A 23,232-nucleotide genomic window follows, 5' to 3' on the forward strand; every position below is an offset into this window, starting at 1 on the left:
TAAACACATGCTGGGAACAAGCTTTTTTATTCAAAGAGAGCACAGGGACTAGTAACTCACTGCAGGAATAGTCTCTCAGCACAGGAGAGGGACTTGATTCTACACCCAGGTGCATGCTTGGTGCAGGAGCATTGCATGCCGAAGGGGTAGCGCAGACCCCTGCTGCTGGAAGAGCAGGAAGGTTCCTGCTAGAAGCAGCATCACAAATGCTATTCTTTTCCTTTTGGAGAACTGTGAAAACCCCAAATCAGCCTGCAGGCCCTAGCAAACTGTCCTTCCAGCAAGGCCGCCCTCCGGGGATGGTTTTGCCTGCCCAGCTTGTCACAGCTTCTCCAGCCTCCGTAGCTTCTGGGGCAAGTAGCAGCACAAAAAGGCCACATCAAAACCTAAGGCACCTGCTGGAGCTGGCTGAAGGAGCTGCCTCTAAAGCAGCGGGGATTTCCCTGTGTTGGAAGGCAGCTGGCTGCTCCCTCCCCTGCCCTGCATATCTGCCAGGAACAGGTCAGGGCTGAAGGCTTTCACACAGCCATGTCCTCTCCGGGGCAAGCACCGTCCTTCGGATCACATCCCACGACCTCCACAGCAAACCCACCCATGTCCACTTCAATGCTGTGGATGCTGAAGTTGCCCAGTCCCTAGGGGGGAAAAAAAAAAAAAAAAAAAAAAAAGGATTGGGGCAGGAGCCAGCAAGGGACCTGTTCTCACTTCCAGGGTCCCGGGGAGGGCTAAGGGGACAAGAAGCAATCTCATCCCCCTCGTGGTGGGCAAGATACTCCTAGTGCTTGTGCTATATAAAGTGAGCTTCTGCAAGCCGCCGCAACAGCGAACCACCTGGGAGCTCAGATCTCACCTCGGTTTTTGCTAGAACTTGGTACAAAGCCTCTTTCTGCCGAGGGCCTTTGGTTAAGATGTAAAGGAAGCCGCCACCGCCAGCCCCAGCCAAGCACTGCCCGTAGACGTAGGGCCGAAGAGCATCCATCATGTGCCTGACGGCCAGCGGCTCACACCCAGGGGCCATGCATTTCTTCTGCTGCCAGTAGCGGTCCAGACACTTGCCAATGAGCAGCAGGTTACCTGCAGGAGAGAGGATACTGAAATTATTTGCCTCTATTTCTTGCCCAAGGGGCAGAAACCTGTCCCTGCCTCTCCTGCTCAGCCCAAGCTAAATTCTGCCTTCTCATCTACCCAGTTCCTCCCAGCCCTGCCTGCCGAGCAAGCAAACCCAGCCCTGTCACGTTGCTGTTTATTTTTAATCCTCTACAGGGGGAGAATTTGCTTGCTTTAATGCTCTGGCTTCCCCTCCGCAGCATCCCAGCAGCCAAAGGCCTAACGAATCCACTGCACAGGCTAGGCACGGCCCCCAGCCCCATCACGGATGGCTCTTGGAAAATAATCAACCAGACTAGGCGTGTCTAATCCCCCCTTCCTCAAAGTCTTTGTTCAAGCCTGAATTTTGGGGCACTGCCTGTAATATGCCAATTTTCAGGCATTACCAGTAATATGCCAGGCATGGGAGGAGGATTTGAGGCTTCTGCAGCTGCAAGAGCCTGCAACCCCCCAGCTTTTGCCCCCCAGGACTGCACAGACTCCCCGGGGATGTTTGTGTTTCTTCAGCAGTTAAAAGGGCTGGCCTGGCCCAGGGAAGGGGGCTCACACCTTGCCTCAAGGCCTGGGCACACTCCTCGGCGTTGCTCACCAGCGCGTCGGCATTCTGCACAGCGGAGGGCAGCCTGGCGTACCAGTTCCTCACCACATCCTGCAAGAGGCCAGAATGTCCCTGTCACCACCCAGCCGGACCCAGCAGCACCCGGGGAGGCAGCGCTGCACCCACAGCCTTCACTGCCAGATCCCATCTGGGTGGCAAAGCTCTGCGCCAGTGAAGGGGACAGGCACCAAAGGCCGCGGAGGGAGCAGAGGCCAGACCCTGCGGCACCCAGGCATTACCTGGAGCAGGTTGCGGGCCAGGCGAGTCTTCCCTGTGTACACCAGCAGCAAGTGATTGTTGAGGGTCTGGGTAAAACCGTCGGGCACTGGGATCTTCTCCACCTCCACCCTGAGCGGCAGCTGGGCCTTCGACCGCCCGATTTTGATGCCGGGCACGAGCCCGCCCACCTGGTCCTGCCAGCCGCCGCCTGCAGGGCAGAGGGTCCTCAGCCACTGCCGGGCCCCCCACCCCGCAGGCTGGCTGCTCCCCCCGGCCGCTACCTGTCGTGAGCCTCTGCTCCAGGTGCAGCACGGCGTGGATGAGGGAGTCGGTGCTGGTAGCCTTCCCGGTTGCCCGGTACAGCGATGCCATCACTGCTCCTGCCAGGATGCTGCTGGTGCCTGCAGGGAGCACAGGCGGGGCCAGGGCAGCGAGGCACCACACATGCCTGTGAGAGCCGGGGCTCCCGGCTACAGGGCGGCGAGGGGGATGCCCGTTCCCGGTGCTGGCAGCAAGCCAGCCCTTTCCCTGCAGACTTACCAAGGCCAGACCCGTGGGGCAGCTTGGACCAGGTGTGCACCTCAAACCCACCCCCAAAGCTCTCCATCAGCTGGGCCCGCAAGGGCTTCTGCGAAGGGAACTGCACAACCTGGGTGCAGATGAAGGCAGCTTTGAGCAAGGCTCCTGGAAACACGAGGAGAAAGCAAAGCTGGTGCCTGCTGCGCTACCTGCTCCCTCACCCCATCATCCCCAAAAAGGGTCACCCTGCCACCATGGGGTCAGGACACCAAGGGGACATCAGGGGTACGGAGCCAGGCCGTGCGGCTGGTGGCACCTCACCTGGCGCGTGTGGCTGGCAGTAATCCTGCAAGTGCTCCAGCTCCCGGCACACCAGCTCCACCGCCACTTCGCTCTGCAGTGTCCCGCCAAGGCTGATGAGGCGCAGCTCCGGCTCGCCAATGCGCCGCACCCGGGCGCCGATGGGCCGGCACCCATCCACCAGCACCGCCACATCCACCACGGCCCCCCCGTGCTCGTACGTGATGGGGGGGGTGTCGCTCCAGCCGCCTGCCAAGGCTCACCATCAGCTCCCCGTGGCACCCCGACTTCTCTTCCCCCAGTGTCACAGGGGTGAGACGTGGATCGTTTGGCTGGGGGTTGCACTCACCAGAGAGGTCCAGGCGAGCCGGACATGCCACCTGCACCCAGTGCCCCAAGGGTGGCAGCTCCGCCTGCCCTACGGTGACAAACTGGCACGAGGACATCACCGCCTGCCGGAGGAGGATCTGCTCGGCCCCCTCGTAATGCCGAGCCGCTCTCACCAGCAGAGCTGGACTGGGAAAAGAGCGATGCTGAGCCCGCTGCTGCAGTTCCACGAGTGCCAATGCCTGGGACAGGGCAGCAGCTGCTCACCAGCCCCAGCCTCACCTGCTCATCCACTTCTGCCGCTCAGCAGCCAGCTCCCGGACACCACCGGCGATGTCCCCGCTCTCCAGGCGTCTGAAAGCCAAGGCCCACTCCCTGTTGGCAGCGGGCCCGCTCCGCAAGCCCCCTTCCCCTCGTGCCATGCAGCCCAGGACGTCAGCAATGCAGGCGAGTGCCCGGGCTGCGATGCCAGCGTCGCCAGCCGTGGAGGCAACTAGAAAACAAAAGGAGGTTGCAAAGCCATAGCCAGGCTGCGGGTCACCCCAAACCAGCCCCACTTCTGCAATAAGCCAGCTCCAGGGGAGAGGGACTCGCATGGCTTGCACCCACCCTGGCTTGCTGGATGCCCTGGGGGTGCACCCCATGGGTTCTTGCAATGGGGGGTTATCGGAGGGGCTGGGGAGCACCAAACAGCCCCAATACCCAGAGGCACGAGACAGAGCTTGTGCAAGTCCAGCTCACCCTCATCCAGCGTGCCCAGCACGGCCTCGTGGTAGCCCTCGTGGACGGCGCTGCGGGCGAGCGGCAGGAGGCTGCTGTCCTGCCGCCCCAGCAGCACCTGCCGCACCTTGCGCTGGCCCTGCAGGAAGAAGAGGGCCCGGCGGGCACCCAGCTCGGCTGCCTTGTCCAGGCAGGGCAGCAGCTCCTGCCAGGACATGCGCCAGGCTGCCCGCCAGCGCACCAGCCGCTCGCCAGCCGGCGCCGCCGGGTCCAGCAGCCACAGCACGTCCTCCAGCCCCAGCGCCTCACAGGCATGCAGCACTGGGAAGAGCCGGGCACTGAGCAAGCAGCGGCTCCTCCGCGGCATCTCAGCGTCCCAAAGGTCCCCTTCCCTGATGGAGGAAGAGCGCATCAGCACCGCCCCAGGGCTTGAGGACACCTTCCAGGAGGGGAGGCGGGACATAGGATGGGTTGGGGTGGCACCTCCCACTGCAGCCACGCCCAGGGGAGCCGGGTCTCCTGTCCCATCCTGGCACGTGGCACCTACCGTATGCCTGTCCGATGGAAAAACTCAGCCCAGGGCACATTCAAGTAGGTGGCCTCTTCGGCAGGGCTCTGCAGGGAGATGGAGGGGCTGGTTATGCCCCAGCTCCACGGGGAGCCTTGCACTGCCTCACTGCCCCTGTACCTGCCAGTTGTCAAGGCGGCCGGTGAGCGTGAACACACGGCAGGGCAGGTCACGCAGCCGGATGTGGTGGCCTTGCAGGACGACGTCATGCAGGGGACAGCCCTGCAGGGCCAGCGAGGAGCCCGTGGTGAGGCCTGAGAGAAGGCAGCCGGGACCAATCTCCAGGGGACCCTGCGGAAGAGGCAGTGGGGCCCTCAGTGGCACTGCCAGCTCCAGAGCAGCCCCCAAACCACAGCCAGACCCCAGCCTTGGAAGGGGACAACAACCCCGGGAGACAAGCTGGGGCCAGCAGGAGCCAGGTGGCAGAGGGACACACTTTGCTTTGTCATGGGGCTGCAGGGACATGCACTGCAGCAATTCAGGCCAGGTGACAGCCTCCGGGACTCACAGCCATGACACAGCCCCCAAGGAGAGGGTCTGCCCTGGTCCCCAGGAAGGGACAGCCCAGCAGGGACAGCTTCCACCCCTTTCCTAGGGAGGGTGACAGCCACCAGGGTCCCCAGCACCAGCCAAAAGGCAGCCAGGAAGAGGAAGGACACCCCAGATCTCACAGCTGTGGGTCCCCCATCCCAGCCAGGGCCACCTCATCCTGCTGCCCATTCAGTACACTGAGAACTCGGGGTTACCCCCACCCTTGCCACGTACCTGGAGGTGACAGTGCTGGATGACACTGCCAGCTGCCAGCCGCACGGCTCCTTCCAGCAGGCAGTTGGTGACTGAAGAGCCGTCCTCCAGGAGACAGGGCTGCTGCCGGGGACACAGAGGCACGTGGGACCGGGGTCCGGCCACGCAGCCCAGAGCAAACCCCAAAAACTGTGTGTGAGCAAGGCTGGGGATGGAAAGACGTACGTCCACATGGGAATGGGCTGTTTTGCAGAAGCGGAGGTGGCTGGCAGAGCCAGGCAGGAGTGTCAGGCTGCGGATGTGGTCGCTTGCAGAGGTGGTCATGTAGTCATAGGACGCATCGGGGATGCAGGCTGTGGGGGAGCAGGAGAGCTGTCAGCACACAGACGACAAATGTGGGTGTACCTGACACCCGTGTAAGCCAAGGGCAGCCAGGCTGAACATCCCCAGTCAAAGGGGTAGGGAGAGAAGACCTGGGGACCCACAGCTGTGGGGAGAAACAGCCAGGTGCCAGGCCCTGACCACCCCATCAATCCCCACACAGGGGAAGAGGGCTCAGGGCTGGGTTGTCACATGCACCCACTGCAGCATCACTCACCCATGCTAAGAGGGAAGGCACGGAGAGCTGTCCACAGCATGGAGCGGGCGCTCCTCACGCTGGCATCACCGCCACCCTTCACAAAATCCTCCTTCGTCACCCCCCCTGCCATGGACAGCACGATGTCGAAGAAGAGGGAGAGCTGGGGAAAGAAGGGACCAGTTGGGTGCAGCCAGGCTGGCCAGTGCAGCCACCCTGACCCCCACCCTGCTGCTGGGTGCTCCCCTCCTGCCACATCTCCTGCCCTGGCAGCACGGGGGCAAACAGGCCCTACAGAGATGCCCAACAGTGGCACCCGTGGGGCAAGGGGTCCCGTCCACCACAGAGGGGCTGTCACCTGGATGGGTGGTGCCCCCGAGTCCAGCCCCATGTAGGTGCAGGCGTCCAGAGGAGGAATAACATGGGTGGCCAGAAGCTGCTCGGCGGCATCTGAGGAGAAGAAAACCACCCCGCAGACCTGCCAGAGCACAGCGGGGCTGAGGCCACGGCCACGGTGACATGAGGAATGGGGCTGGCAGGGCCACCGACGCCTGAGTTGTGCCATACCAGTGGGACGGTGCCGTCGGGCCCCGCACACTGCTGGATCTGGGCCTCTGTGCCTTTGTAGATGATGTTGCGCACTAGCCCCTGGGAGCGAGACAACCCCAACGAGCTCTTCAGGGCACCCCAAGCCACACAGCCGTGGCAGGGCTGGGACCCTGGCACCCAAGAGACCGAAGGGGTGGGGACCCCTGCACCTCCAAGGGATGCCCCTTGAAGGGGGAGCTGCTCCTGACCTGTTCATCGGCAAGGTAGACCCCATGATTCCTGGCATACGCTTGGCTCCCGGGCACCGCAATCACTCTGACACCCTGGAAACCATCCCAGTCAATCCCTGGGGAGAAGGACAGAGACCAGTGCCCGCTGGGGCACTGAACATACCTGCACTGGGCACAACTGCCTGAAAACTGGGCCCACGGCAGAGGTGGTAACAGCAGTGTCCAGCCTCAGTCATCTTGCTGCAGGCACAATGGATGCTCCCAACCACAGAAGGGTCAGCAACACCCGAGAATCCACACCCTCGTGGGGGCACGGCACAGGCTGAACCGTCTGTGCTACTGCAAGCTCCGACCCCTGTCCCAAGCTGAAGCAGGTGCTGGAGGCGAGGCTGGCACCCACTCACCTGGCGCCGAGGGCACGGTGAGGAGCATGTCGGTGCTGCAGACCCACACGCCAGGCGGGGAGCCCACGCAGAGCTGCTGAGAGAAGGGCCACATGCCCAGGGATGGCACGGGAGGGGCCCAGCCCTTGTAGGGCACTCAGCACTCTTCCTGCCCTACTGGGAGCCTGCTGAAGGCACCCCAAAGGCTTCAGGAGGAGCCAAATCCACCCCCATGCCAGGGTACCCCACATTGCATGGCACAAGCCCAGGGCACTGTCCCAGAGGCCACACAGACCCGGTGCGTCATGGTCCCCAGCAGACTGTCCAGGTTGCAGACCAGTGCTTCGGCCGGGGCGCTGGGCTCCTCCGCGGGCAGGCAGGTGAAGGCCCGGCCGCAGTCGTCGAAGGAGAAGTCGCGGCCCTGGCGGGACAGGGAACGCCGGGGGGTCACAGGGAGGGAGGGGGTGCGAGGCGGCTCCGGTGCAAGGGAGGGGTCACAAGCTGGGCTGCAGGTGGGCTCTCACCATGTGCAGGATGAGGATCCGGGCTTCCCGCAGGACGTCGGAGGTCACCACCTGGGAGGGCGGAGCAGGGGACACTCAGCAGGGAGAGCGCAGCCCCCCCGGGCCCACCACAGGCTGCCCCCCGCTCCCCCCTCCCCAGCCAGCGGAAGGCCCCTCACCGTGCATCCCGCCCGGGCGCTGAGGTGCTCGGCCGCCACCAGCAAGGCGTTGAGGGTGGCGCCGCCGCTGCCCAGGCGGGCCCAGGGGTCCTCCACGGCCAGGAGCAGCGGGGGGGGGCGCGGGCCCAGGCCGCCCCTCAGCCGGCGGGCCTCCAGCTCTGCCAAGCGAGAGGCCGGCGGCGCTGAGGGCTGGCACCCCCCGCCCCGCCGCGGGGAGAGGGGGAGCGCCAGCCCCGCCGCTTGCCTCGCTGGAAGGCGGAGACGCAGCCGCCGCGCTGGCAAGTGAGGAGGAGGACGCTCCACTCCGCCGCCATCGTCCCGCCGGACCCTCCCGCCCCTCCCCTGCCTGACGGCCGCGGCGCCTGCCGGGAGATGTAGTCCAGCCGCCGCCAGCGTCCCGGCACGCGCTGCGGGAGGCTCCTCGGCGGGGGACTGCATCTCCCAGCGTGCACTGCGCGGCCGGGCGGGCCCGGCCGGCTTAAAGGCACATACACACACCCCCTCCCCGGGGGGCTTGCAAAGGCGGAATGGGGGGGGGGTTGACGTTTCTCTGCCCCAAAATGGTCCCGGCGACGGCGGGCGCCCCTAAGTGCCCCGGGCCATCCCTGTCACGAGCTCGCCCGGACTCAGCCCGACTCCTCGCAGGGGCCTCTGCAGCGGGGTGGGGGTGCCCGGGTGCGGGCAGTGGGTGCTGGGGTGGGCGCCCGGTGGGTGCTGGGGTGGGCGCCGGGGCGGGCGGCTGGTGGGTGCCCCGTAGGTGCCGGGATGGGTATCGGGGTGGACACCGGGGGGTGCCGGTGCGCCGGTGTGAGGGCTGGGGTGGGTACCGGGGATGCCGGTGCACCGGGATGGGCACTGGGGTGCGGGACCGGGTGGGTACCGGGCATGCCGGCGTGCCGGGGTGGGCACCGGGTGGGCACCGGCGAGGGGGGTACCAAGGAGGGAGGCTACCGGCTGGGTACCAGTAAAGGGGTTACGAGGGAGGGAAGGTATCGGGGTGGGTACCGGGGCGTGCCGGGGTGCCGGTGTGCCGGGGTGGGTGCCGCGGTGGGTACCGGATTGGGTACCAGGGTGGGTACGGAGGTGGGTAACGGGGATGCCGGTGCGCTGGGCTGGGTACCGGGGCTGGGCATCGGGGATGCCGATGCGTCGGGCTGGGTACCGGGGTTGGGCACCGGGGATGCCGATGCGCCGGGCTGGGTACCGGGGTTGGGCACCGGGGTAGGTACCGGGGTTGGGCACCGGGGATGCCGGTGCGCCGGGGTGGGTACCGGGGTGGGCACCGGGGATGCGCCGGGGTGGGTCCCGCGGTGGGTACCGGGGGGCGCCGATGTGCCAGGGTGGGTCCCGCGGTGGGCACCGGGGACGCCGATGTCCCGGGGTGGGTGCCGGGCTGGGTGCCGGGGGAGATGCCGGGGATGCCGGTGCGCCGGGTGGGCGCGGCGCGGCCCCGCTCGCCTCCTACAAGTCCCACAAGCCCCGGCCGGGCGGCCGAGGACTACATCTCCCAGGCTGCCGGGCCCGGCCCCCCGCCCCGCACGGCACGGCACGGCCCCGCACGGCGCGGAGGGCGCGGCGCGGCGCGGGGGGCGGCGGCGGCGGCGGGGCCCGGGTGCGCCCGGCGGCGGGGCCGTGCCGGAGCCGAGCCAGGTACCGCGGCGGGGAGCGGGCCCGGGGCGGGCATGGGGCTACGGCCCGGCTCGGGGGGTCGGGCCCGGGGCGGGGGGATCGCGGGCTGCGGCCGGGGGAGGCTGGCCGGGAGCTGCCCCGGCGCTGGGTGCTGGCCTCGGGGAGCGTGCACTCGGGCTGCATTGGATTCAGCCCCGGGGTGCTGGTCCCGGGACGATGCGCTGGCCCCGGGTGCTGGCCCCGGTCCGGGGGTGCTGGTCCCAGGGAGAATGCGCTGGCCCGCGGTGCTGGCCCCAGGGAGGATGCAGCAGCCACCGCCCGGGGGTGCAGCCCCAGGGTGCTGCCCGGGGAGGATGCGCTGGCCCCTGGCAGGGGTGCCGGGGCTGGGGCTGCACCCCGCAGCCCGGGGGAGCTGCCCATCTCCAGCCATGGCCCTCGGGGTGCTACCGGGGGGCCCAGACCCGGGGGGATGCTGGAGATGGAGCTGGGGTGGCCCCAGAGAGGGACCGTGGCAGGAGCACTGGCTGCGGGTGCCCAGGGGCGTGGGTGCCAGCGGGAGTGCCACACGCCGGTGCCAGTGTGCGTGTAAGGTCCCTCAGCAGTGGTGTGACATGTAGCCGTGTGACACACAGCGTCCCTTGCCTGGGTAGTGGCAGCCAAGATTTCACAAACACAGCACGAGCATCCCTGGGGACAGGGTAGGAAACTGTCACCGAGCAGGGAAACGTCCCTTGCCTGCATCTGTGTGAGTGGGGTGCCAGCACAGGCGTTGGCGTGGGATCCGATTGGCATCCAACCCACTGGTGTGTGTGCCTGTCCCGGTGTTGTGGCGTGTTTCCCTGGCCAAGGCACAGCTGCCGGAGCAGTGTCGGTGCTGGAGCCCGGCTTTTAGGGACTGGAGATGCGCAGGGTCCCCGCGCACGCCAGGGGCTTGGGTGCTGCCGGCACAGGGGCAAGGTGAGATTTTGCTCAGGCTCCAGCCGCAAAGCCGGAGCATTTATTGCAAAGCTCCCGAGTATTTCCCTGGAGCGAGGGCTCCCCATCCCAGCAGGAAGATTTCATGGGGGGAGGATGGCACTCAGGCAGCGGGTGAGAGACTGGAGGAAAGGCCATGTCCCCTCTGGCTGCGAGCGAGCAAAAACCATGGCTGGGTGAAACCAAATAACATCAACCCCCAAAAACTTGCTGAGCTTCCCTCCGGGAAGATGGGTGGGCTCCGAGCTGGTGGAGGCAGTTTTGCCCCCCGTGATCCGGGGGTCCCCCACCGGGGCCAGGGGCTCCCCTGTATCCAGCGCCGTCCTGAGCAGCAGCGCCGGCCACATCCTGGCCAGGGCGGTGAGCGGGGACGGGAAGTTGCTCAGAGCTTTGGGCCTGGTTTTTCTTTTTCTTCCCCTTTTATTGGAGCCAGATGTCATGTCCGCAGTGGTGAAGCTTGGGGTGGGCTGCCTTGGCTGCCTTCCCCCCCTGCTGTGCGCGTGCCTATCTGTCTGTCTGTCTGTCCCCATCTGGCAGCGAGCAGCGGCCCCGCTGCCGTTTGTGTGCGGCAGCTGCCTGTCAAAAGCATTTCCCTCTCCTCCGAGGAGCTCATGGCGGGTCTCCGGAATGGCAAGACGCGCTCCGCTCGCCCGCCCACGCCTCGCCGGCACTGGAGGCAGGCAGGCAGGCAGAGAGGGAGGCAGGCAGGCAGGGAGAGCAGGCAGGGAGAGCCTCGGCAGCCGCATGCTGGGGGAACTGACTCGGGCTTGAATTTTCATGCCCAAACAAGCTCCAAACTGCCGCTTTTTGGCAAAAGGCTCTGGTGGCACCGAGGGCGCAATGGTTTCCCCGCCGGCTCTTGGCCCGTGCCGAGGACCCGGCAACTTAATGTCTTTCATCTCCTCCCGTTGCATTTAATTCTTGCAAGAGTGCAAACTGCTAATTGCTCTCCAGCGGCTCGGCCGGCTTCGGTGCTTCTCAATGAGCTGTGATTTATTGGAGCCCGCCAGTCCCCGGGAGCTTGGGATGCGGCAGGAGGGGCTGGGAACCTCCTTTCCCTGCCCTGCTGGGCTCCGCGTCGGGCTCCGGGGGATCTCTCGGCTCTGCATCACTCTTTGCTGTCGGCATCTCCTGAAAGCTTTTTCGGAGACTACAAGAGATTTGAGTCCCAAGTCTGCAGTGAAGTTCCCAGAGATATCCCAAAAATGCACATGGATGAATGGTGAATATATATAATGAATTTTATATATATATATATATATATATATATATATGCATGTGTGATATGTGGATCTTTATTTTTTTTTTTACTGGATGAATTGTTCAGCATGGGGGCTCTAAAATAGCCCCTGTAACAGTCGCTCTCGGGAAACCAGAGCAAGCTGCAGTCACTTTGCTCCGGGTGCCACCATGTCCCCGGCAAGGGACTTTTGATCTGCAGTGGTAATTGGGATAATTAGGAAATGCAAATGCTCCCCCTTCTCCCTGAGTGTCTGAGCAGAGACCCAGCTAGCGGAGAGAAGTCGGGTTCCCTCACCAGTGGAGCTGCTCTAGTTTTATCTTTAATGGGAGTCCCTGGCAGTAACTGAGCCGTGCTGGGATCGACAGCCTTCAGCTGGGGAGCCTTTTGTAACATCCCTGTGATGAAATCCCGTAGGTAAAATTTTCTTAACGAGTTCAATGGCCTCTCAGCACTGCCCACAAGCAGAGCGGTTTTACTGGGCTGCCCCACAGCATGCCCTGAGTTTGCAGGTCTCTGCTCAGCTGTGTCCTGGGGGAGAGAGGGGAGGGCTTTGGGTCGCAGCACCCATCAACCAGCCCTCAAAAGCCTTTGGGTTTCCACTGCCTCCCATCCCCAGAGCTGCTGAGCCCCAGGGAGGGGGACAGCAAGGCACAGGGGGCCCTGGGCCCCTGCTTGCCTTCTCCGGGCAAAAGGCCACGGCCAGCAGCGGCGGCGGCGCCTCCCCGGCGCGGCGTCCACCCGTCCTGTGCTCCTGCACATATTTTCCCGGTGAGGCATTGAGCGTGAACTTAACGGGCGCGGGCTGGTAAAACGAGCCGCAGTGGTGGAGGGGAAGCGGTTCTCTCCTGGTAGCTGCAGCCACCGGCGGGGAGGCTCCGGGTGCTGCCAGCGGCTTGCTGCGTGCCGGTGATGGAGGGTGAGCGGGGGCCCTGCCCTTGCCGGGGAGCATGGCTGCCTGCGGTGTGGTCATGTCCTTGCAGGCAGCTGAGGACAGGGGGAGACCAATTTGGGGGTATTCATGGGGTGCAGCCATGCTGTGGAAGGGAGGGAGGGGGGCACGGACCAGGCAGACCCCGCTGACCCCAGCCTGCGGCCGTGGGAGGACGAGATGGAAACGTGGCTGGCAGCGGGTGGCCGGCTCCCCGCAGGGCCCGGGGGCTTTGCACGGGGAGCTGGGGGGAGGATGGGGGAGAGGAGGAGGCAGCAGGGGGTGGTGAGCCCCAGGCTCTGCATCTTCTGCTCCGCCAGAGGCTCGCCAGCACCCCACCTGCTAGCCGGCCTCAAGCGTGGCCACTTGATGGGAGCCAGCTCAGTGGTACCTGATGCGGTGGTACCTGACCTGGTCACACCCAACCCATTGGCTCGGTGGTACCCAACTTGGTGGTATGCGACTCGGTGGTTCGGTGGTACTTTACCTGGTGGTTCGTGACCCAGTGGTTCGGTGGTACCCTACCCACTGGCACCTAACCCAGTGGCTTGGTGGTACCCAACCCAAGTGGTACCTGACCTGGTGGTACCCGATCTGGTGGCTTGATGGTACCCAGCTCGGTGGTACCTAGCAGGTGGGGCAGTTGGTACAAACTGGGGGCTTTGGGACGGGTGCCTGGGGGTGCAGGGCAGCACGGCTGGGTCTGCCCCTCGGCTCTGACCAGCTCTGCAGGAGTTCAGGCTCCCCTCTGTATCAGGCTGAGCAGCGAGTCCCCCTCCCCTCCTCTACTGTCCTGCCTTGGGGATGAGGCTGCTGCTCCCGGCACAGGGAGCTGGGTGTAACGAGGCCATGCAGCGAGCGTGGCCTTGGGCTTATCAAACCCCTGGAGCGCAGGCGCAGGGGCTGGGGGTCCCTTTTTCCCTGCAGCAGCCTGGGGAGAGCTGGGGGGCTGCGGGGGGCTGGGAGAGTCGGGGGAAGCGGCGCTGGCAGATGGCCGAGCAGCATCCCTTCTTGGGGACGGGGGCATCAGCCGTGTGGGCTGGTGCACATGGCTCGCCTGTCCCAATGAGTCTGTGCATGTGAGCTGCGGGGGCGGACGGCTACCTCGGCTGCTTCTGCCACTGTGTGTTTTGGCGGGGGGAGGATGGCCAGATGGGCTCTGCAGCCAAAGCCCCCACACCCAGCATTGCCCCATCGGGCAGCGCAGGGTGTTCGGGCTGGGGCAGGTGCCCACGGGGTCCCTGCTGTGCTGCGGTCGAGCCGAGGGGCTTGGGATGCTGCTGGACCGGTCTCTGCAAGCCCCATCCACTGGCAAGGGTGGGAGCATCCCTTTCTGAGCTTTCCCACTGCTGGGACCTGTCCTGCACTCCCAAATCCCATAGGAAATGGCCTCGGTGGTGACTGGCTCCATCTCAGCTCCACGCTGGGGATTTGGCCTCCCGCACTCTTTCCTGGCCCTGTCCCAGTGCTGAGGGATGAGCCTGAAATAACCCCTCCGGATGCTGGGCCCGAGGAAATGCTGAAATTGCTGCTGTTACCAGCCAGGGGTGCGAGGAGGGTTTAAAGCATGGGAAACCCAATTAACTTGGCTCCATTAGCTGATTGAGCTGGCTGATAAGAATATGATTAATTAAAAGGATGAAGAATAAGTTACCGGGTCCTCGCTGCTGTCAGGGTGCGGCGATGGCTTAACCCATGAAATTGGCTTCTGCTGTTAATACCTGGTGCCTGGACAACTGCCGGTTGTCAATCCTTCATGGCATCGGTTAATGGCAAGGAGAAGCATCCTTACACCAACACTGAATTCACTCCTTGTTCCCTCTCCCATCCCGCTTCCAGGGAGGGGAAAAAAAATCAAGGGGAAAATATGATCCCTCTGGATGGGCGACGCAGGAATGGACCTTTTTAATTAACCGTGCTTTTCTCGCCGGGTCTCGGTTTGGCTTTGGAAGCCAAGTAATGCAGAAGGACGGGAGCATCGTTCCCTCCTGCGCTGCCCCTGGCAGATTCCCACTCGCTGTTCCCCGCGGAGCAGCGAGCTAACTCGAGGTGACGGCCCCGGCGGAGGCGAGCGGGCGCGCTCTTCGGCACGCTCCCCAGCTAAAGCAGCGCCTGGGGGGGGCCGCAACCTTGGGCAGCCACTTGGGCCATGGAAAAAAGCAAATCTGAGCAGTTTTATGAATTTTTGTAGTAATCCCACTCGCTGAACCCTAGCCTGACACCGCTGGGTAAGGCAAATCACCGAACGGCATTTCTTTCTGCCGGGTGCTGCTCCGGCACCTGGTCAATGGTTTGGCGGTGGCAGAGGTGGTGTCCCTGCACGGGGGCCGTGGGACGGGTGGCACCCGGACACCCAGGGGTGCGTTTGCTGGGGACTCCCGGGGGAATTTTCAGCCCCAGCATCCCCAGGAGGAGCAGCCTCTGCTCCCCTTCTCTCCCTGCCCCAAGCAGGGTGACATCCCATCTCCCGGTGACGGCTCCTTCCCACGCCCACCCTGTCATTTACCAGCAAGGAAATTGGTGTCAACAACCTCAGGATATCTTAGAACTGAGCAAACAAAGCCGACAAGATGTAAAAAAGCCAGGCAGGGATGTGCCTGGAAGCATTATGGCCGATGGGGAAGGGGGAGGCATCCTCCAGGCCCCAGGGCTGTCACATTGCATCCTGAAATTAAAGATTATACATCCTGAAATTAAAGATTATATGATCGGAGAAATCATCCAACTGTAAAAGCAGCAAAGTGATTTGCCGGGACCTTTTAATAGCCTTCCTTCATTATCTCTTGCAGTCAAAGAGAAACTCATGTTTGATGAGTAGTTAAAAGACATATAGATGTGGTGCTTAGGGACATGGTTTAGCGGTGGACTTGGCAGCACCAGGTTAACAGTTGGGCTTGACGATCTTAAAGGTCTTTTCCAACCTAAACGATTCTGTGATTCTGATTCTATGAGGACATGGTCTTCAGGAGACAATTAAGGAGACCAGGAGATGAATCTGGGAACCAGAGGGTATTTAATGGTATCGCTGAGTAGCCGGGCTTTCTCACCATGGAAGAAATCCTGAAATCCTCTGTTATTTTAAGAAGGAAACATCAAAACCTGGTGCAAAGAGCCCCTGCAATGCCCCTGGCCGGCGGGGTTTTATTTGGTGGAGGCAGGTTGGTTTTGACTTCGGGAGCCAGCAGGGAGGGAATGGTTAATGCTGGGATACTATGGATGCTGGGGTCTATAAGGACCAGCACAGATGGAAATAGCCGCCAGCCCCTGCTAGGAAAGCAATGACTCAAATAAGCCACTGGTATTTAAGGATGCTTTAACGCGTGTGAGCTGGGCTGGAGGATGTTTTTTTCCCCGCCTGCGGTCGGGGGCAGCTTTGGGAGGCCCTGGGATGGGGCCCTACAAAACGCGCTCCAGATGCCGGTGGGGCCGGGATGAGGCAGGCAGGACCCAGGCTGGGCTGGGGAGCCGGAAAGGGATTTTCCCCGCTTTCACCGGGAACAAAAATACCACGAGCACGTGATAGCCGATTTCCTTTAGCCTTTCAAAAGCCCCGTGGGACGGAGCGCGGCGGGAGCAGGGGAAGGGGGATCAGCCCATCCTGCTTGGCGTCCCCGCCACGTTGCAGCTAAAAAGAGTCCAAAATTGCCTTTTACTTCCAAAACCTTCCAGTGTTGTGCATCTGGGGGGGTTATGGCTTCTTAGTGGGTTTATCCCAAACTCCCTTAGATGCAAACCCTCCCTTTAACAACCACCCCTGCTTTTTTCCGCTGGCAGCAACCCAAGAAACTCATTGCAGTTGCTCGCCATCCGTGCATGTGCCGCGTAGGCGTATTAAAACCCCCCTGAGCCGCGGAAAAGACTTGGACAACGATCATGCCTGGGGTGTGCACCCATTTTCTGGCTCTTTCCTTTAAAAGCTGTTGCCGCTTAGACAAATATTTGACAGCGGGTTAATGATTTGGGCAGGAGCCAGCCATGCCTGGCAGCGTGATGGGCTGGGGGGGCATTTTTTGGTCCATGCTTAGGTCTCCCCCATCCCAGCAAGGAACTTTTTGGGGGGCTTGGCAGCCTCCATCTGCAGTAGGAAAGCCGGTGTTTTCTGGAGGATGTTTTTTTGTAGGAAAGAGGAATCCCAGTGCCTGCCAGCTCCTAATTAGCACTGCCGGCCTCGGCGCTGGCCTAATTGGGGCCAGGGCTGAGCAGCAGAGATGATGCCGCTGCAGGGTTTGGCCTTAGGGGGGGTCCTGCCCCGGCATCCCCCTCCCCAAAAAGCCCCAGGGTGATGGATCCTGCCCCAGCTCAGTGGCTCTGTTAAAAGGGGATTTTCAGCCTTTTTTTTTTTTTTTTTTTTTTTTTGGCTGATGACTGGGGTCTGGCTTTGTTTCCCCCCAGCTTGGGGGGCTTGGCCACTCCTCCCGTCCCTCCCCGGGCGCAGGCGCCAGCACCTCTGCCCCGGCTATTTTTACCCGCCGGGATCACGAGCCAGCGGGTGACCTTCCCCGAGGGACGCTGCCACGCGGGGAGGGGACAGCCGCCAGCGTCAGTACCAGGGGCGCCCATCGGGCTGCAAAACGGCTGTTTCCCGGCTGTCTTGGCGGCGGTGGCAGCCGGTGAAGAGGGTTTTGGAGGGGCTGCTTGTGGCTTGATAGAGAAGGAGGATTGAGCTTACAGAAAGGAGCCGCTTGTTCAGCTCTGGAGGCGAGTTCATGGCTGAGCCTTTGTCTGGCAGAGATAGGGAGGGCACAGCCTGGGAGCTGCTGGGAGCTCCCCCGGCACCACTCGTGAGGAGCGGGCACGGACAGGCGATGCCAGCATCTCGGCTGTCTTTGCACCCCACGCCTGCTTGTCCCCTTTGGGGACGGCTTGTGCCTCGCAGCCTCGTGCTGGGGATGAGCTGGGTGGCATTTTGCAAAGCTCAACAGGGAATAAACAAACTCCTCGCTCTCCCCCCCCTCCAGCACCCTCCTCCTGCTCGATGCAGGCCCACAGCTCTGCCCTGTGCATTGCCGTCCCTTAACCCGCTGTGCCCTCCTTCCCACTCCAGGCCGGTATCGTCATGGCCGTGTTCCTGAGCCAGCGGTGGAGGGCAGCATGCCAGCAGATCAGCTAAAGCCCAGGGACGATGAGCACCATTGCAACCAAGAGCCAGCCGGGGCCGGGACCTGGAGGAGCCGCTGAGGCGCGGTGCTGCGGTTGAGGTCGGTGTGCCGAGCTGTGCCGGACCCCTGTGCCGCTGCGGTCAGCAGCGGATGCTCTCTGCCCGGCCCGTGGAGTCGCCGGGGGCCCTCGCCACGGCTGGACCACGCGGATGGAAAGCTGCAGCCCGGCAGGTAGGAGCCGAACGTGGAGGCTCATGGAGGGGCTCTGTGTCCCCCCGCCACCATGGCAGTGATTTAAAGCTCTTGGTCCCGCAGGGAGCCTCGCTGGCCGGCTGACGCCATCCTGCGCCCTATGCCCGAGCCCTATGCCGGAGCGGGCGCCCTCCCCGGCTCAGCCGCCCGCTGACCATGAAGTGCTCGTTGCGCTTCTGCTTCCTCTCGACCGCCTTCCTGCTCATCTTCGTCATGTCCCTCCTCTTCACCTACTCCCACCACAGCATCGCCTACCTGGACCCTGGCGGGCTGGCCGGCATCCACCGGGTGAAGCTGGTACCCGGCTACGCCGGCATGCAGCGGCTCAGCAAGGGGGGGCCGTACCCCCGGGGCTGCGCCTGCCGCCGCTGCCCGGCCGAGGAGGCCGGGGCTGCCAACTGGTTTGATGGGCGCTACGACGGCACCATCTCCCCGGTGTGGACCAAGGAGAACATGGACCTGCCACCCGACGTCCAGAGGTGGTGGATGGTGAGCGAGGGGATGGGTCTCCCCCACCATGTGTCCCCCAGCAGCATGCTCTGGCAGGGAGGACAGAGCTTTCTCCTCCACCCGTGAGGAGGGGGCCGCTGGCTGATGCTCCCCACCCTCCTTCTCCCACCCTGCAGATGCTGCAGCCCCAGTTCAAGTCCCACAACACCCATGAGGTCCTGAGCAAGCTCTTCCAAATCGTGCCGGGCGAGGATCCCTACCGCTCCCGCGACCCGCACCACTGCCGCCGCTGCGCCGTGGTCGGCAACTCGGGCAACCTGCGTGGCTCTGGTTACGGGCCGGAGATAGACGGGCACGACTTTGTCATGCGGTGAGGGCAGGGGACCGCTGCCAGGGGTGCTGCCTGCCATGGGCAAGCACAGAGGCGTGGGGCAATGCTGGCAGCACCAGTGGGTGCTGAGCTCCCACTGTGCACCACAGCGGCATCTCTTGGGGGTCTGCTGTGAGTCGGGAGATGCCAGGCGGGTTATCCCTGTGCCATACGCCACAGCCACAGCCGCAGCCTGGTCCCAGTTGCTCAGTCAAGGAGCCCATCGTGGGCCCCGCCAGGTCCTGGGATGGGTGGGAGCAGGTCCAGCCCTGCCGCCTCCCCAGGCCTGGCTGGGGGGACCCTCACCTCATCCCAGCACCCTGAGCATCAGCAGTCTGGGAAACGGCTCCACGGTGCCATTCAACAGCTGGTGGGGGATGCCCGTGTTGTCTGCAAGGGACAGGGTGGCTGGGAGAGGGAGTGCCACCTTCCCTGCTCTCTCCCCAGGATGAACCAGGCCCCCACGGTGGGTTTCGAGGGTGACGTGGGCGGTCGGACCACGCACCACTTCATGTACCCCGAGAGTGCCAAGAACCTGCCCGCCAACGTCAGCTTCGTGCTGGTGCCCTTCAAAACCCTGGACTTGCTCTGGATCGCCAGTGCCCTCTCCACCGGCCAGATCAGGTTGTAAGTACCCGGCAGGCACTGGTGGCACCGGGCTGGCTGCTCGCCTGCTGCGGGGGCAGCTTCCCTGGGAGCAGTGGGGATTCATCGGTTCCTCCCTGCCGGAGCGTCCCCCGGTGCTGGTCCCTTGGCAGCTCAGGCTGGGGTTGGGGGGTGCAGGACCCCCGGGAGCTCACCTGCTTCTCTGCTTTTTTTCCCCAGCACATACGCGCCCGTGAAGCCTTTTCTGCGGGTGGACAAAGAAAAGGTAAGGGGGGGGGGGGGGGGTTGTCCCAGTCGCTGCAATGAGCACCCGTTTGGCCATGGCCCCCGTCACCCCATCTTCCCGGGGTGCTGAAGCCAAAGGGAGCGTGGCCAGGGCTCTGGTGCTGACCCCAGCCCGTCCTCCCAGGTGCAGATCTACAACCCTGCCTTCTTCAAGTATATCCACGACCGCTGGACAGAGCACCACGGGCGCTACCCCTCCACCGGCATGCTGGTGCTCTTCTTCGCCCTCCATGTCTGCGACGAGGTGGGTGATGGCTCCTCAGGGTCCTCCTCTGGGCTGTTGGGTCCTGGATGAGCTGTGGGGTCCCAGATGGGCTGTGGGGTCCTGGCTGGCATGGGATGGGTTTGCTGGGATCCCAAACTTTGCAGGGTTAAGGAAGGAGGTGGCTTCCTTGGGTCCAACTGCAGCAGTTTCACTTGCTCCCATTGCCTAACACCACGGTGATGGGCACCCGTGAACAGTAGAAAGGCTGTGCAGGGGGATGTACACCTTCGGCACAGTGCCAAATCCCCCTGGCAGCATGGCGATTGCTTGGCCGAGGGGGTCCCCAGCCCGGCGGGGAGGTCAGGGCTGGCTCACCCCCCTCTTCCCCACCGCAGGTGAACGTCTTCGGCTTCGGCGCCGACAGCCGGGGCAACTGGCACCACTACTGGGAGAACAACCGCTATGCTGGGGAGTTCAGGAAGACGGGGGTGCACGATGCTGACTTCGAGGCGCACATCATCGACATGCTGGCCAAAACCAGCAAGATCGAGGTTTACCGGGGGAACTGAGGGCTGCGCCTCCTCCGGCTCCCCTGCGCCGGCTGGGTCCCGGCTGCCCGCGGGGGCAGAGGGCGAGGGCCTCCCTGGCAGCTTCGGGCGATGAGCGCCGGGTGGGCAGCACGGCCCCGGGCCACTGATGGAGCTGCCCCCGGCAATATTTGGTGCCTCCAGCAGCCAATCAGGTTCAGAGCTAAAGGAGACTTTTTGCTTTTTTATTATTATTATTATTATTATTATTATTATTATTATTATTATTATTAAGAAACCCAGCTGAGAAAGGATTTGTAAACACAATCAGCAACTGACTGGGCGGCAGGGGCATCCGCCTCCCATCTCTTTACAGTCAAACCAAATGCTGCTCTTTTTAAAACAAGACAAGAAAAAAAAAAAAAAAAACATACAAATCCCGAAGCCGGGTGACTTTGGGGAGCGCCCGAGCATCGCGTCCAGGCTGAGGGAGACATGGCGGCCGAGCAACCTCGCCAGTGGAACCAGCTGCTTCTTTCTTCCTTTATTTTGGTATTTTTTTTTTTTACCTGCCTGGGGCAGCCGCCACCGTCACTTCCCCGGGGAAGGCTCCCGGCACACAGGCAGGTCTCGGCACAGCCGCAAGCACATGGACCCATCGTGGGGAGCCGGCAACCCCGGGGGAAGCCGCCCATTGCCGATGCTCCGCTGCAGGCTGGCGGCTGCCGGCACAGCCAGGCTGGGAGATGGAGAGGAACCCTGGCTTGGGGGCCGGGCATCCCCACTCCGCTACCCGAAGATTGAGGAAGGGTATGACAGATTTCGGGGGTGACTGGGCAAAAGGCAGCTAAGAAACCCGCAGGAGCGGCAGCCTGGTCCCTCCAGCCGGGCTCCCTCGCAGGATCCTCAAGGGATGCGGGATGCGGCAGCAGGTCCGGCCCCACCGGAGGGAAGGAGATGAGATTTCCCTTCGCTTTTGGGCTGGGAAAAAACAGATTAGAGATAGCTTTAGTGGGTGAATGAACCGTGCTTTGCCTTTTGTGTTGCTATAAACAGACAGCTCTGGTGAGAAGCTGAAATCCCAAAGTCTTTGCTCCGTTTGTGAGGGTGGGGCTTGGTTTACATCAGTCTGGTACAGCCGGTGCCCTCGGGATACCCGGGGCTTTTCGGGCTGGACAGGCTGCCCCGGGCACAGGATGGGGAAGGAAACTGCCTCCCCAGAGGTGTAATTAAAACCACTTTCTTCGGGTCAATCAGGCGGGTGGGTTTTTTTTTTTTAGGAGATGCTGGAAAGCTCAAGAAAAAGGCAATCACGGAAAAGGTCCCCCAGAGAGGGGCCCTCCGTCTGCACAGCCAGCGATGGCGGCGGGTGCCCAGCCCGATGGCAAAGCCCCATGGTGTGAGACTGGGGCAGGGGCTGTGGGGCTGGAGCCCAGTGCGGGGAAGCCCTGCCTGCACCACCTGGTTGCAATAGTTATTTGAGGAACAATCACCATAGGGTTTTTTGGCGCTTTGAGTTTGGGGTTTTTTTTACCCTTTTGTATCTGGCTTTTCTGTAGCAGCCTCTTACCTGTTTCTCTGCTTCAGTTTGGTTGTTTTTCAGGGTTTTCTTCTCTTTTTTTTTTTTTTTTTTTTTTTTTTTTTTTTTGTGTGAGGTTTATCTCTGCAATCGTGAAACGTGAGGGTTCAGGTTGCCTGGAGCAGGCACTGAACATCCCCCTGCGCTGGGACCTTCGTCTTTTCTGTCCGCAGGGCTTTAAAACCACGTTTTGTGGCACGTTCTGGTAGAAGCAGTGCCGCCCCGGTGAGAACAGCCCACCCACCCGCGACTGCCAGGGCCAGCCCTGAACCCCGCTCCTCTCCCTGGGACACGGAGGCAGGTTATAGGGAACCCTGGTCTCCACCTTCCTAGGTTGGTTTTTTCTTAGGGGAAGACAATTTAAAAAACAAACAAAAAACCATGAACAACAACGAGTGCCTTGACTATCTCCTGTCGGCTATGCCGGGCTGTGCCTGCTCCCGCACCGGCGGTAGGGGCTCGGCCGATTTATCTGGCAGTCGCACCTGCTTCCCTCCTGGCGCCGGGCTGGATCTCAGCTGGGAAGTGCTGCTGGGGGAGACAGGGATGCAGCCAGGCCACCACGCTGGTGGCTGGGGAGGCCCAGTCCAGCGTGATGAGGCTGGACCCGCTCCTGTCCCAGCTGAGCAGGGCCAGGCCAGACAATCACGGGGCGAGCAGAGACGCCAGGTACCAAACCCCGGTACCAAACCCACCGGCAGCACAGCGCCAGCATCCGGCAAAGGGCGCGCTCACGTCTCCTTGCTGCCCTGACAGTATTTTTTTGGCTAACTTCCCCCCTGCCTTTTTTTTTTAATTATTATTATTACTATTATTATTATTATTTTTTATTTAAAGCTGTCCCGCTAGGACTCGCGACCACTTCTGTTTCTCTGGCAGAGCGGCTGCCGGCCACAGGCACGAGGAGCACGCTGCACGTCCGGCGGGGAGGGGGCCGCGGTCGCGGCGCCGACGAGCACCACTGTACTGTACATAGAGGAGATGTAGGCAGAGGCTACGGGCAGGGGACAGGCAGGGAGGAGGTGCCCAGGCTTGCCCACCCGGCAGAGGTAGTCTTCATCACGCGGTGCCTGATGGAGCACCCATCGCCTCCCGCCCCGCCGGGAGAGGGAGAGGCCAGTGCTCTGACCTAGGGCTAGGAGCAGGCGGGTAGCTTCGCCCGTAGCCTCTGTGTACATGGGTACTTCTGCACACAACTGTCTTAAAACAACTTTTTTTTTTTAAAAAAAAGTCAATAAAAACCATGCATCGGATCTGCTCTGTGTTTTCCTTCAGGTAGCCCTGCCCGCTATGCCTGCGCCGGCACCCAAGCCCAGGTGTCGGTGGGGTCAGGAAAGGGAGCGGGAGGGTTTGTGGGGCCAGGGAGGATCCTGATCCTCTCCCTCTCCTCCTCCGTTTCCTCTGCTCTCCATTGGGCTACAGCTGGGCCAGCTGCGATTGACACCCGTCCACTGGAGCAGGAGCTGAGCGCGGCCCCGCGCTGGCCTGGGTGCCCAGCAGCAGAGCCCTGACACAGCCCCCCCGGCCAGGGCCTGCCGTTAGGTGATGGCTCTGCTCACCC

The 23,232-nt window shown here is 62.7% G+C and overlaps 2 protein-coding genes across 9 annotated transcripts; one reads left to right on the plus strand and one right to left on the minus strand.

Annotated features, from left to right (window-relative positions):
• Nucleotides 1-8: 8 nt before the first annotated feature.
• FCSK (fucose kinase) lies at nt 9-7,852 on the minus strand. Of its 5 annotated transcripts, none has more exons than XM_087740312.1 (23): nt 7,768-7,852; nt 7,524-7,681; nt 7,366-7,416; nt 7,137-7,262; nt 6,863-6,935; nt 6,477-6,574; nt 6,247-6,327; nt 6,038-6,157; nt 5,701-5,842; nt 5,328-5,455; nt 5,124-5,222; nt 4,479-4,649; nt 4,338-4,405; nt 3,812-4,182; nt 3,353-3,563; nt 3,093-3,259; nt 2,765-2,992; nt 2,465-2,608; nt 2,206-2,325; nt 1,945-2,132; nt 1,657-1,756; nt 851-1,074; nt 9-635 (listed from the first exon to the last, which is right to left on the minus strand). In XM_087740312.1, exons 1-23 carry the CDS (start codon nt 7,835-7,837, stop codon nt 519-521), a joined length of 3,255 nt encoding a protein of 1,084 aa, XP_087596438.1. In that variant the 5' UTR covers nt 7,838-7,852; the 3' UTR covers nt 9-518. The 5 variants fall into 5 exon arrangements, with proteins under 5 accessions (XP_087596438.1, XP_087596437.1, XP_087596439.1 ...); XM_087740311.1 differs by having other exon boundaries at nt 5,124-5,225; XM_087740313.1 differs by lacking the exon at nt 6,863-6,935 and having other exon boundaries at nt 5,124-5,225; nt 6,477-6,551.
• Nucleotides 7,853-9,099: 1,247 nt separating this feature from the next.
• On the plus strand, nt 9,100-22,869 carry ST3GAL2 (ST3 beta-galactoside alpha-2,3-sialyltransferase 2). Of its 4 annotated transcripts, none has more exons than XM_087739034.1 (8): nt 9,100-9,173; nt 17,343-17,628; nt 17,713-18,138; nt 18,276-18,469; nt 18,917-19,096; nt 19,295-19,340; nt 19,485-19,604; nt 19,961-22,869. In XM_087739034.1, exons 3-8 carry the CDS (start codon nt 17,806-17,808, stop codon nt 20,132-20,134), a joined length of 1,047 nt encoding a protein of 348 aa, XP_087595160.1. In that variant the 5' UTR covers nt 9,100-9,173; nt 17,343-17,628; nt 17,713-17,805; the 3' UTR covers nt 20,135-22,869. The 4 variants fall into 4 exon arrangements, with proteins under 4 accessions (XP_087595160.1, XP_087595162.1, XP_087595163.1 ...); XM_087739036.1 differs by lacking the exon at nt 9,100-9,173 and adding an exon at nt 10,939-11,349; XM_087739037.1 differs by lacking the exon at nt 9,100-9,173 and adding an exon at nt 12,226-12,286.
• Nucleotides 22,870-23,232: the final 363 nt, after the last annotated feature.

The sequence above is a fragment of the Nipponia nippon genome, unplaced genomic scaffold (genome assembly GCF_047370975.1).
Source record: "Nipponia nippon isolate SJK-2023a ecotype South Korea unplaced genomic scaffold, ASM4737097v1 scaffold_7, whole genome shotgun sequence".
NCBI classification, from domain to species: domain Eukaryota; kingdom Metazoa; phylum Chordata; class Aves; order Pelecaniformes; family Threskiornithidae; genus Nipponia; species Nipponia nippon.

What these genes read in the sequence shown, in the direction of transcription:
- FCSK (XM_087740311.1), bottom strand. Translation starts at nt 7,837, where the DNA reads ATGGCGGCGGAGTGGAGCGTCCTCCTCCTCACTTGCCAGCGCGGCGGC. An exon ending in GGATCCTCATCCTGCACATG is followed by an intron (nt 7,263 to 7,365) that starts GTGAGAGCCCAC and finishes CTGTCCCGCCAG; the next exon opens with GGCCGCGACTTCTCCTTCGA. An exon ending in AAGTTCTAGCAAAAACCGAG is followed by an intron (nt 636 to 850) that starts GTGAGATCTGAG and finishes TTTCCCCCCTAG; the next exon opens with GGACTGGGCAACTTCAGCAT.
- ST3GAL2 (XM_087739034.1), top strand. Translation starts at nt 17,806, where the DNA reads ATGAAGTGCTCGTTGCGCTTCTGCTTCCTCTCGACCGCCTTCCTGCTC. An exon ending in ACGTCCAGAGGTGGTGGATG is followed by an intron (nt 18,139 to 18,275) that starts GTGAGCGAGGGG and finishes CCCACCCTGCAG; the next exon opens with ATGCTGCAGCCCCAGTTCAA. An exon ending in TCCACCGGCCAGATCAGGTT is followed by an intron (nt 19,097 to 19,294) that starts GTAAGTACCCGG and finishes TTTTTTCCCCAG; the next exon opens with CACATACGCGCCCGTGAAGC.